The following is a 12803-nucleotide window of genomic DNA, read 5'->3' on the forward strand; positions in this document are numbered from 1 at the left end:
CTGAAGTACAAATTCACAGATAACATGTTAAGTCACTCAAATAATACATTTTTTTTTATCTAAACAAGTCTTCTCATTTACATATTGTCCAAGTTATGTGGCATCAAAGATTAAGATGATTTCTTCATTCCTATGGTCATGTAATCTCATTTTTTTTTATCCATGACATTAGATTGAGGTCTGCAGTGGCTTGTTTGTAATTAGAAGCCAGGCCTAGCAGATAATGAAACTTGGTATTTATTTAAATTACCAGTAACGGTGCACTGCACGACTTGACTTGACATTCCTAGTGTTCAGCCTCTTTCTCTGTACGTTTAGCATTCATTTGCTCAGAGGTTGATGTGCTTGCTGCTTCCTGAGCAGCACTTCTTTACTCCACCCTAGCGGCCCACTGCTTCTCTTCTTTTGTCGGCATCTTTTCGCATTAAAACTGATTAAATTAGTTTTTGTGTTGAAATTACTTTAATTTTTTCACTTAATCTGGCACTTAAGTCTTCAATCTGCCTCAAGAATGATTAGTGAAAGTGGTAGGGAATGAGAACGGTGCTCGTACGCACAGCCGCCCTGCAGAGAGTTGATTCTACAATAAAATAAAATAAAGAGTAATAAAATCATCACCCCAAAAGCGGATAGTAGACGTCACGTAGTATACATGTACCAAATTTCAAGTCAATAGGTGAAACGGTTTGCGAGCTGCAGGTGATTTAAAATCCTGGACAGACAAACAAACAGCCACGGTGGCAGATTATAGAAGAAGATAAGGCTTATTAGTACTTTCATTCTTTCAAGACACAACTTTATCACATTGTAGATTTTTCATTTTATGAGAATCCAAATGTTTTGTGGTCCTTCCCATCCCTCTCATTTATTTCAAAACATTGTATTAACATGGATACTTCCTGATGCACGGACACAGGTTAAATGGAAGCAGGTTAGCTAGAGAGTTGCCAATTCCAGTGTCATTTGAACCTCATTATTAACTGATGGCTGGTTAAGGAAACAGGCAAAAATTAGAATATAAATACAGAAGTTTAAAACTAAAATAGTTAATTAAGGGTCTGAATTGTAACGGACAATTTAACTAAAACTAAGCCAAAGAAACATATTGCTTTAGGAGTAAAGGAAAGGCTTCTAAATTAAAAGTTTGGTTAAAGCAAAAACCTGTAGCCACTGCAGACCTCCGGGACTGGAGTGATTTCCCCGGATTAGATTATACTGTATTTGTCTCCAAGATGATATTAAAATTTTACGCAAGCTCCAAAAAGCAAAAAGTACAATATATAATAAAAACAAACCACCACCCTGTCAAACACACTTAACAACTTCTTGCCTTGGATACGAGAGCAGCAAGATGAGGTCAGACATGCCCAGTTGTGCCACAGGTTTATATTTAAAGGAATTCATATTTGGACAGAGTCGTTCCAGCCTGTTGAGTCCACAAATGAAACAAGCTGATAAACGTTTCTTTCCTTGTTTGAAGTCACCAGCATTCAGAATTATTCATCATGAAGATATTGGTACAGATTGGTGCTGCTGATGAAACAAGCAGAGGGATGTAACGTGCTTCCCTGGGCAGTAACATGGATGAATTCAGTCCGCATTCTAATGTCTGGATCACACTTTATGCTTTAATCCCCCTCCTTAATTTTCAAACTGTCCAACATTAAAATAATATCTGAAATAAGAAGTTTAAGTCAGTTCTCCGCAGTACTCCAAATGTCAGAGTACCTGAACTCATAGTAACTCGCTCTGAGATGTAACACATCATACAACTTATATAAAAGCAATTGGATATTTCTATTTATATAAAAGCAATTGGATATTTCTATTTATATAAAAGCAATTGGATATTTCTCCTTATTATATTTAGTCAGGCCACCTTACTTTTATATTTGCTGCAGATCTGTTAACTAGTTTAACTGCAAAAAAGCCCTGGAGATCGGAGGAAAGTGGTTATCTAGCAGACCGTTCAGTGATAATATACAAGTGTTACTGAATATATGATTTGCTTTATTTAAAAGTTTACTTTCATAGTTTGCAAATAACATTTCATTTTATTTACAGAAAATCCTTCAGCTGACACAGCACTGACGGCCACATGGATACATTTTTGTGCCTTTGCCATATTTAATGTCTATCTTTGTTTACTAGGTAATATAACACAGAATATAGACTTGCTACAAATTCTAATTCACCCAAGAATTAATGTGGAGCCTTTGCTATGCTGCGTCTTACAGAATTTACTGTTGATGCGACACTCACCGAGGAGAGAACTTTCTAATAGCTCTTTAGTTCCTAATTCTTTTCTTTGCCCCTTTCCAAATCTGCTGTGGATCAGGAACCAAACTGTTGTCCCCTGTTTCATCTTCATCATCATTTTCACTCTCACATGTTTCTTCTTTGTGGTTTTCAGGTGTATCTCCAGTGTCTTCATCACTGTCATCTTCATCATCAGCCTTATCCAACTCCTCTTCACCATCGTCATCCTGTTCATTTGCCCTAAAAATGACAGGATATCATAATTCAGCTTTTTACAGCTGGGACAGGCACCAGCAGACCTTCGTGACCCTGTTCTGGACTAAGCAGGTTAGAAAATGACTGACTGACTTGACATTTTATACCTGATACAACAAGTAATTTGCATTACTGTCATCTTACAGTTACTGCCTATTTCACTCGGGGGCTTCGCCTAGTGCTTGAACACTGAATTGTTGCTTGGTACTTTTCCACTAATAGGTCAGAGGTGAGGCCACCATATGAGCAGCTGATACCCTTCATAAACAGCTTGGTCCTTGGGCCCCACTCTTTACCTCTGGAAGACAGATTGTTGTTGTTAGTCTTTATTGTCATACCATCCATACACCTGGTTAAGTGGGCTGTAAATGCACTCCGCCAGTCCCTTGGTGCCACAGTCACACGAAAGAGGTTATATTTTTATCACCAAGTGACTCATTTGTTGCTCTTTGACTGCTATTTGCTGCGGGTGTTTTGTACTGAGCTCTGAATTTCTGGCAGCTGTCTTATGTTCTTTGATAAGTGGGTATCTTTTTATCATTTCAGAATCTATAATATGTTACCAACATACTGCGCACAAGCTTGGGCCACTTTTAAATTTCTAGTTATTGGGTTTTACTTTTGCAAATCTCACTGATGATCTGCCCGATTTGCACCTCGAACTGCTCTCTTAAAATGGCCACTTTAATCAGCTTGCTGCTTGTCCAAAATATCCCAGAATGGCCGCCCCTTTGCTGTAGCAAACAAATTAATTGAAAGCAGCTCACATTCCACCATGGTTCACCTGGTCTTTGTAATCATGTGTTGCAGTTGGGCGAAGGAGATTAGAAGAAACATAAAGCAATGAGAACTCAAAAAAAAATACGAACTACGGCAGAAGTGTGTCAGGCTGTTGTGAGAAGTCGACAGACTTAAAGAGTTGTGCCTGAGGTTTCGGGACTAACTCCCAAGATTGAAAAAAGAAACCCTAAAAACGACTTGTTCCTCTACCCTGCATCCTTTGGTTTAACGATTTACACACAGATGTTTAATGGTTAGAACTTCAAGCGAAGCTGATTCAAGGTCCTGCATGTTTTTAAGAGAAAACACAGACTTACCATCTGGGTCGGTTGGGGTTGGAACACAATCTTCCAGAATCAACATCAAACGGATCTATAAAACAAAAGATGGACAATTTAATACTCATTAACCTGTTTAAATAACAAACATTTGATCATTCCAAGTTCAGTAATCCCTCCTCCATCGCGGGGGTTGCGTTCCAGAGCCACCCGCGAAATAAGAAAATCCGCGAAGTAGAAACCATATGTTTAAATGGTTATTTTTAGATTGTCATGCTTGGGTCACAGATTTGCGCAGAAACACAGGAGGTTGTAGAGAGACAGGAACGTTATTCAAATACTGCAAACAAACATTTGTCTCTTTTTCAAAAGTTTAAACTGTGCTCCATGACAGGACAGAGATGACAGTTCAGTCTCACAATTAAAAGAATGCAAACATATCTTCCTCTTCAAAGGAGTGCGTGTCAGGAGCACAGAATGTCACATAGATAGAGAAAACAATCTCTAGCAAACAAATCAATAGGGCTGTTTGGCTTTTAAGTATGCGAAGCACCGGCACAAAGCTGTTGAAGGCGGCAGCTCACACCCCCTCGTCAGGAGCAGGGAGAGATAGAGAGACACAGAGTTTGTTTTTCAGTCAAAAATCAATACGTGCCCTTCGAGCTTTTAAGTATGCGAAGCACCGTGCAGCATGTCGTTTCAGGAAGCAGCTGCACAAAAGATAGCAACGTGAAGATAATCTTTCAGCATTTTTAGACGAGCGTCCGTATCGTCTAGGTGTGCGAACAGCCCCCCTGCTCAATCCCCATACGTCAGGATCAGAGAAAGTCAGCGCAAGAGAGACAGAAGAGTAAGCAAAGAGTAAGCAATCTAGCTTCTCAGCCATCTGCCAATAGCGTCCCTTGTATGAAATCAACTGGGCAAACCAACTGAGGAAGCATGTACCAGAAATTAAAAGACCCATTGTCCGCAGAAACCCGCGAAGCAGCGAAAAATCCGCGATATATATTTAAATATGCTTACATATAAAATCCGCGATGGAGTGAAGCCGCGAAAGGCGAAGCGCGATATAGCGAGGGATTACTGTATATTATAAAACAGACATCCAGGTAAAACAAAAGTACAGTATTATAAATGAGAAACCCGAATCTTTCAGTGTCCTTAAAAAGCTGTTCAGTGTTATGAGGAGACCTCAGGGTTTGTAGGCTTCAGACTGGGCTGAGAGAATGAATATATAGAATAAGCACACACACCATAATAAAATGGAGGACTAGGATGTAAATAGAGCTGGTGTCACACTACACAACCTCTGGTCAGAGGAGAATGTCAGATTATATGACTAAACGGTTCTGTCATGATTTTCCAGTAGTTTCACATTTCCAAAATATTGCAAATTCAGTGTTTTATCAGACCAGTGTGCTGCTGACAGGGCTGGTGCCGTCCTAATAATGCTTTACAAGTACGCAGAATTCACCTTTTTTTATTCATAGCTTGTAAAACATCAGACAGATGAGCCTCTCTTCCGTTTGTCAGGTCCAAAAATACCCACATTCCTTATTGTTTGTAACTTGATTCTACACACTGTACATCTGGGTAAGCCCACATAGGTTCTCACTATTCTCGCTCGTTTCCGATTTAGGACAGAAGACTCCCCACCTGTCGCAGTTAACTTGCAAACTGGTTGGACTACGCGAGTGCGGGGAGTGCGCCACAACTACTAAGATTATGCAAATGAAGTCTCTAACTGCAAATCACTGGAACAAGTTGTGTAATACGACTGGCCTTAACAATGCAATCCCTAAAGCCCTAACATTTTTCATTGTCCTGGACTACCCTAATTTTGCTCGTCTGTTCATAAAGCAGTTTTGTTTCGCAAATGTGTCAATCGTCAGAATGCAGTCTGCCATCCCCAATTCAGCCAGCTGAAGTCACCATACGGTAAAATTCTGACAGCCCAAGTCTGTGCTGATGTTTATTGAACTTCATTACCTCCATAGACATTGTGGTGTCTGTTTTTTCAACAAGATTGTCCGAGAAGAAATCATTTACCCACGTTTGTGTGTCTGCTTTTACCCCTTCAGCATAAGCTTTTACCAGCACCATAAATTTACACCGTCGTTAGATTCAAATCATGTTTTTATTATACAATACTAAAAATAAGAGCTCAGGCCGTGATCTTCAGCTCTCTCTGGAACGATTCACAGCTGAGTGTGCAGCAGCTGGGATGGGAATCAGCACCTCCAAATCCGAGACCATGGTCCTCAGCCGGAAAAGGGTGGAGTGCCCTCTCAGGATTGGTAGCGAGATCCTGTCCCAAGTGGAGGAGTTCAAGTATCTCGGGGTCTTGTTCACGAGTGAGGGAAGAATGGAGCGTGAGATCGACAGGCGGATCGGTGCGGCATCCGCAGTAATGCGGGCGCTGCATCGGTCTGTCGTGGTGAAAAAGGAGCTGAGCCGCAAGGCGAAGCTCTCAATTTACCAGTCGATCTACGCTTCTACCCTCACCTATGGTCATGAGCTATGGGTAGTGACCGAAAGAACGAGATCGCGATTACAAGCGGCTGAAATGAGTTTCCTCCGCAGGGTGTCTGGGCTTTCCCTTAAAGATAGGGTGAGAAGTTCAGTCATCCAGGAGGGGCTCAGAGTAGAGCCGCTGCTCCTCCGCATCGAGAGGAGTCAGATGAGGTGGCTCGGGCATCTGATCAGGATGCCTCCCTGGTGAGGTGTTCCGGGCACATCCAACCGGGAGGAGGCCCCGGGGAAGACCCAGGACACGCTGGAGGGACTATGTCTCCCGGCTGGCCTGGGAACGCCTTGGGATTCCCCCGGAAGAGCTAGAAGAAGTGGCCGGGGAGAGGGAAGTCTGGGCATCTCTGCTCAAGCTGCTGCCCCCGCGACCCGACCTCGGATAAGCAAAAGAGGATGGATGGATGGATGGAAGAGCTCACTACTCAAAGCACTCCATGAAGGGAGGAGCTGGGACTTGAACCCATGACTTCCTTGGCTGTGAGGCAGCTGCTCTGCGCTCTGTATTGGGCTGCAAGGCCGCTGCATTTCCACTGTGAAGCCTGCTTGTCTATTAAATGTAACTGGTTATGTAAACACACTCATGGACGCAAATGTCTCAAATTTGTAGCGACCGATGCAGGGAATTTGGACTTCAGTTTTTACACATTCATAGCCACATGAACATTTTATTTAAAAGCGCACTTGTTTTGTTACACCTTTTGTGAAAGTGTTTGATATTTGGACCTCTTCACATCAACATTATGTTGTTATTAGTATAACATGAAAAAACAAGTTGTTTTAGCTATGTGTATAACTTTTGTTGCCTCACATTTCTTATGCCATCTTGCAATTCGAATCCCCGTCACTGCCGAAAGAGATGCTACTCTGCTGGGCCCTTGAGCAAGGCCCTTAACCTTCGATTGCTCCAGGGGCGCTGTACAATGGCTGACCCTGCGCTCTGACCCCAAGGGGTATGCGAAAAGATGCATTTCACTGCGTGTTGTCCTGTATAACTATGTATGTGACAAATAAATAAAGAATTTATACGCAGATTGTTGTGGACACGGAAAAAGAATGTATTTCAAATAATATCATTTACCTTTACAATTCCCTACATCTCATTGCCAGATAAAAACATCAACAGAGACTTAGGCTGTGAGAATTTTGCTGTGTGATGACTTCAGTAGAGGTGGAACGATAAACTGATATGGAGATATAGTGTGAATTACAGGACCAATATTCTGAAGTCTAATACCGAAATTTCTACAGGCGCTCTAAACAGATTCCTTATTTTAGGTCTCTAATCAGGTTGTCATTGCCTCATGGATCCTAGGTGTGGTGCTCAACATTAATTAAAATAATAGCACCAAACTGTAAAGATTACACTGCAGAGATAGCAGCCAACCAGAGCGGATCAAATGAGGAGAAAACAGTTAAGGCTGCTCCCTCTTACTTCAAATCTAAAGTGTGGCAACAATTCAAATTTTCTTTATCAGAAGGAAAACTCAACCTTAAGCTCCTACCATGTCTAAGTCTTTTGCCTCACCATGGTCTATGGATCAGGGGTCGCCAACTCCAGGCCTGGAGGACCACGGTGGCTGGAGGTTTTCATTCTAACCCTTTTCTTAATGAGTGACCCGTTTTTGCTGCTAATTAACTTCTTTTGAACTAATTTTTTAATTGACTTGCTCTTGCAGACTCAGACCCCTTAATTGTTTCATTTTCCTTAATTAGCAACTGTTTTGTCTTGGTAGAGTAATATATTGCTCTACTTTCCCCTATTGTATTATTAATAAGTAGCCGTTGTCAGAATGCCTAATCTCACAGACTTACCACTGTTTATAAGGTATTACAGTATATAACATATCCCCCACCTTCCCTTCTATATCTATAGGCAATTAGGTGTAGTAAAAAGACAAGCAGGAATTAAGTTACACATAAAACAGTTATTGGTAATATTCACAAATAATAATATGCAAAGTACATTTGAATATTGGCAACCATACAACCTGATTAAATGGTGATGTATAGTTTCAGGTGGCACACGGACTTGTAGTTATTTAATGTGTCTCCGGCATCATTGGTGCTCAGCTTTCTTCAGAACAAGCCATATGCCTGTTCCAATATGGCTGCTAAACTGTGCTCTTCATTGTGTTGTCTTCTTCATCAGATGTTAGTAAGAGAGAGACAGTGAGGTTGAGCAAGCAGATTTATAGATTCTCTGTCCAACCCCCTAGAGCCAATAGGACATCATGGTACTTAAAAGCTTCTGATAGAAGCCAATTCCAAACAGCCATGCTTTAGACCAATGGGGGAATACAGCATCTTAAAACCTGCCACCCCCCAAGACCATACGTTAAAATAACCTGGCTTCCTTGCTGGGGGTTGAAAGACTTTAGCAGAGAAACACTTGCCAAACTGGTTTAAAGCACACCCCCCAACTCTGTCGTAAAATTCGAAGAAACTCAGTCGTAAAGGGGGGCAAACACAAATGCCTCTCACCAAAGTAACACTAAATTACATTGCTTTGCCTAAATTACAAATAAAAGACATACAAAATATTAAGTTATCAAGTTATATGCAAAATCTCACATCACAACAGCAACCAAACAATAATGAGATACAAAATGAGCCAAAACAACTGGTGTCCATCATACAGTATCTGACAATAAAGAAAGATGAAGGTCTCAGGAATGTTGATCTGCTCAGGTCCCCAAAACATTTCAATAGTGCTCTTAGAAAAGAGAAAATCAACAACTTTGGAAATGTCTGCTAATGTAACCACAAGCGCAGCAACAAGCCACGAAATTAAAGAACGGATTTACTTAACGACCAGAATCAGCGCCTAATTAAGCAACTGGTTGGAGTGAAATTGGTTGGAGTTTGACGTCCTCACTTAGTTGGTCTTCTGTTGGCTCCCTCGCTTCACATTTAATTTCTGTGTGGGTGCCATTTAAGGAAGGAAATGAAGCAATTGAGAGGAATGATGAAGAAATTCAGGGGAGCAAATATTTAAAAAGCAAGTCAATTAAAATGAATCCATAAGAAGTTAATTAGCAGCACAAACAGGGCACTCGTTAAAAAAAGGGTTAGAATGAAAACCTGCAGCCATGGTGGTCCTCCAGGACCGGACTTGGCGACCTCTGCTATGGCTATTAGTAAAGATCTTCATCCTTATAGTGTGGCGGAGAACAAGGGTTTTTGTAAGATGCTCAAAATGTTAGAACCAAGATATGAAATACTTTGTCGAAAGTACCATACTGAAAAAGTGATTTCTGCGTTATACGCAAAGACAGGAGCGAAGGTGGAGAGCGCATTACAAACTGAAAAGTGTTGCACTTACATGCAACTGATGGACTTCCAGGACCACTTAGTCTTACATCACTATAATGGTGCATGTTATCAATGACGAGTGGCAATTGATCATGTGTGTTCTGCTAACTTGAGTGATATACGAGAGTCACACAGGTGCTGACATGGCAAAGACTGCAAAAGAATGAGCACTTCATGAAAACTACCCAGTAATCGTCACTGATAGTTAGGGTCATATTTGATGCACTATCGAGCTCCTATCTAGCTATCGGTGTTTTGCACAAATATTAAATCTTGCCTGTTGCTCGACTGCTTGCAAAAATAAGGAGAGTTTCCATATTTTTCCATTAAAGCACCATAGCTGTCGAAGCTCTAAAAAGAAATTGGAAGATATTCGAATTTCCACAACACAAACTTATAACAGATGTTGTTGTTGGCTGGAACAGTGCTTACGACATGCTTTCCAGATTTTTGGAGCAGCAGCCTGCTGCTTTTATCTCTGGAGGCGAGTTTTTAATTTTTTTTTTTTAACTAATAAAAAGTTAACAATTATTTATTATTAAATGTGTTCATATTTATTGTAGTTGTTAGGCATATGCCTGTCGATCACTTTTTATTTCGTAAGCTGTCTTGGTTGGGGGTCCTCGATTTCATTAGATCCACTATTTTTCTTTCATTATTTAAAACACTCACACAGATCCCCGCCTCCTCACCCCACAAAGTATGTACAACGATGACAACCTTGTTAAAGCAACGATGAAGCGGAACGGAGACGCTGTGCCTGCCAGTAAAATCCAACAGTTATATTCAAACCAATGTATACAACTGAACCGACCTACATATCCAAATGGATGTATCTCAACCTTTACTACATTATATAATATATATATATATATATATATATATATATATATATATATATATATATATATATATATATATTATATACACACACACACACATATACACACACACAGGTAAAATTCCATTACAAAGAACTGCCAGGGACCTAAAAATATTTAGTTGTAATGAAAATTTCATAGTAATGAGATTCTGTATTTCTCACTATAGTGCTTTCTTTAACTTGCATCCAGGCGTTTGCAATCATTTCAATAGCATCTTTCACGTTAATTTTAATCTTCTCCTGTCAACAAGTTATGTTGTCGAGAATTTATCTCAGGATTTCCTTGTGATAATACACTTTCAGGGTGCGAATGATGCCCAAATCCAATGGCTGAAGCACTGCTGTGCAATTGGGTAGGAGGAATTCAATGCGAACATTATCTAAATGTGGAAGCATGTTGTAGGCAGCACAGTTATCAATCAGAAGCCAAATCATCCTTTTCTTCTTCTTCTTCATATTGTGAGGTTTCTACACTCTTTTGGGATCCCCCCCAACCCAATGGGGTGACACACTGAAGTGCGTCCCGAAGCGTGATTGCCACATCTGTGGAAGATTGTTTGTCCATTGCTGTGGCAGGGCAACAGCAGGCTCGCAGTGGTGCAGTGAGGCGCCACAGAAGTGAATCCTAAAAGATTGTGGTCGCAAAAAAAAAAAATAAACAGTACGAGGAAAGTTCAAAGAATGTAAAAAAAAAAAAAAACAGCGTTTCTGTTTGGGGATCGTTGTGCACAACTGAGCTGCGACCACAGAACTAACTGCTCTGTAGATGATTCACTCAGGCATTTCAAGGTCACTTCATTGTAATGAAAGTATCTGCTGAATGTACTTTGTAGTAACGAGATTTCTATTGACTCGTGATATACGGGGAAACTGTCAGGGCCATAAAAATACTTCGTTGTAATGAAACTTTTGTTGTAAAGTATTCGTTGTAATGGAATTTTACCTATATATATATATATATATATATCTATGTCTATCTATATATAGATAGATATATATTTACATATTTATACAGGGTGAGACAAAATTAGGTTAACACTAATGGATTATTTTTCTTCTGCAGACAGACGTACTGTATATACCATGGGTGACAGATCAACACTAGAGCAAAAAAGAGTGGTTGCAAGTTTGCAATTCACTGTATGGTGAAGAAGTGTATGTATAGCAAGAAAGTTTGTGATATCAATGACCTGAAGGACAGAATGTAGACTGTGGTATCATCTATTCTCCGCAAAATGTGTGTCCGGGCTTTGAATGGCACTGTTGCTCGTTGGCTTTTATGTGTTGAACATGATGGCGAACAGGTTGAGACATTGCTGTAAATCATCTTGCACATATGAGGTATATTTTGTGAATAAATTGTTTCCACCATTCAAATGTTAACATAATTTTGAACAATACAGGGTGGGCCATAAGTTTCCATACATAGGAAAAGAAATATTTTTTTTATGAAAAAGCATTTTCATTTACATAATATGCTCTACATGGCTGTCATTGTTTTGAAAGCACATTTCAATACGTGTTCACCACTGCTGATGAACACGTATTAGCACAGCTGGAGTAATGCTTGTAATGGCGTTGGTGATACGTTCCCCAAGATGATTTATGTTTTGTATCTTTTCCTGATACACCATGGCCTTCAAATGCCCCCAAAGATAAAAATCAAGTGGGGTGAGATCTGTGGATCTGGGAGGCCACTCCACAGGACCACAGCGACCAATCCAAGCATCCGGAAAATAAAATGTTAAAAACCATATGTATGGAAACTTTTATATTATATATACACACACACACACACATACAGTACATACATACATATACAGTCATATGAAAAAGTTTGGGAACCCCTCTCAGCCTGCATAATAATTTACTTTCAACAAAAAAAGATAACAGTGGTATGTCTTTCATTTCCTAGGAACATCTGAGTGCTGCGGTGTTTTCTGAACAAAGATTTGTAGTGAAGCAGTATTTAGTTGTATGAAATTAAATCAAATGTGACAAACTGGCTGTGCAATAATTTGGGTCCCCTTGTAAGTTTGCTGATTTGAATGCATGTAACTGCTCAATACTGATTACTTGCAACACCAAATTGGTTGGATTCGCTCGTTTAGCCTTGAACTTCATAGACAGGTGTGTCCAATTATGAGAAAAGGTGTTTAAGGTGGTCAATTGCAAGTTTTGCTTCCCTTTGACTCTCCTCTGAAGAATGACGGCATGGGATCCTCAAAGCAACTCTCAAAAGATCTGAAAACAAAGATTATTCAGTCTCATGGTTTAGGGGAAGGCTACAAAAAGCTACCTCAGAGGTATAAACTGTCAGTTTCAACTGTAAGGAATGTAATCAGGAAATGGAAGGCCACAGGCACAGTTGCTGTTAAACCCAGCAGGTCTGGCAGGCCAAGAAAAATACAGGAGCGGCATATGGGCAGGATTGTGAGAATGGTTACAGACAACCCACAGATCACCTCCAACAACAACATTTATTTATATAGCACATTTTCATACAA

General features: G+C 40.2%; 1 protein-coding gene across 1 annotated transcript in view; it reads right to left on the reverse strand.

The window, feature by feature from the left end:
* Nucleotides 1-1989: 1989 nt before the first annotated feature.
* tsr3 (TSR3 ribosome maturation factor) overlaps nt 1990-12803 on the reverse strand; it is a 38118-nt gene continuing 27304 nt past the window's right edge. Inside the window, exons 6-7 of the mRNA XM_028814469.2 lie at nt 3612-3666; nt 1990-2499 (exon numbers count right to left, since the gene is read on the reverse strand). Of these exons, the coding sequence (XP_028670302.1) occupies nt 2289-2499; nt 3612-3666 (266 nt within the window). The 3' untranslated portion in view covers nt 1990-2288. The remainder of the gene's footprint in view (nt 2500-3611; nt 3667-12803) is intronic.

Source organism: Erpetoichthys calabaricus, chromosome 11 (assembly GCF_900747795.2).
Source record: "Erpetoichthys calabaricus chromosome 11, fErpCal1.3, whole genome shotgun sequence".
NCBI classification, from domain to species: Eukaryota; Metazoa; Chordata; class Cladistia; order Polypteriformes; family Polypteridae; genus Erpetoichthys; species Erpetoichthys calabaricus.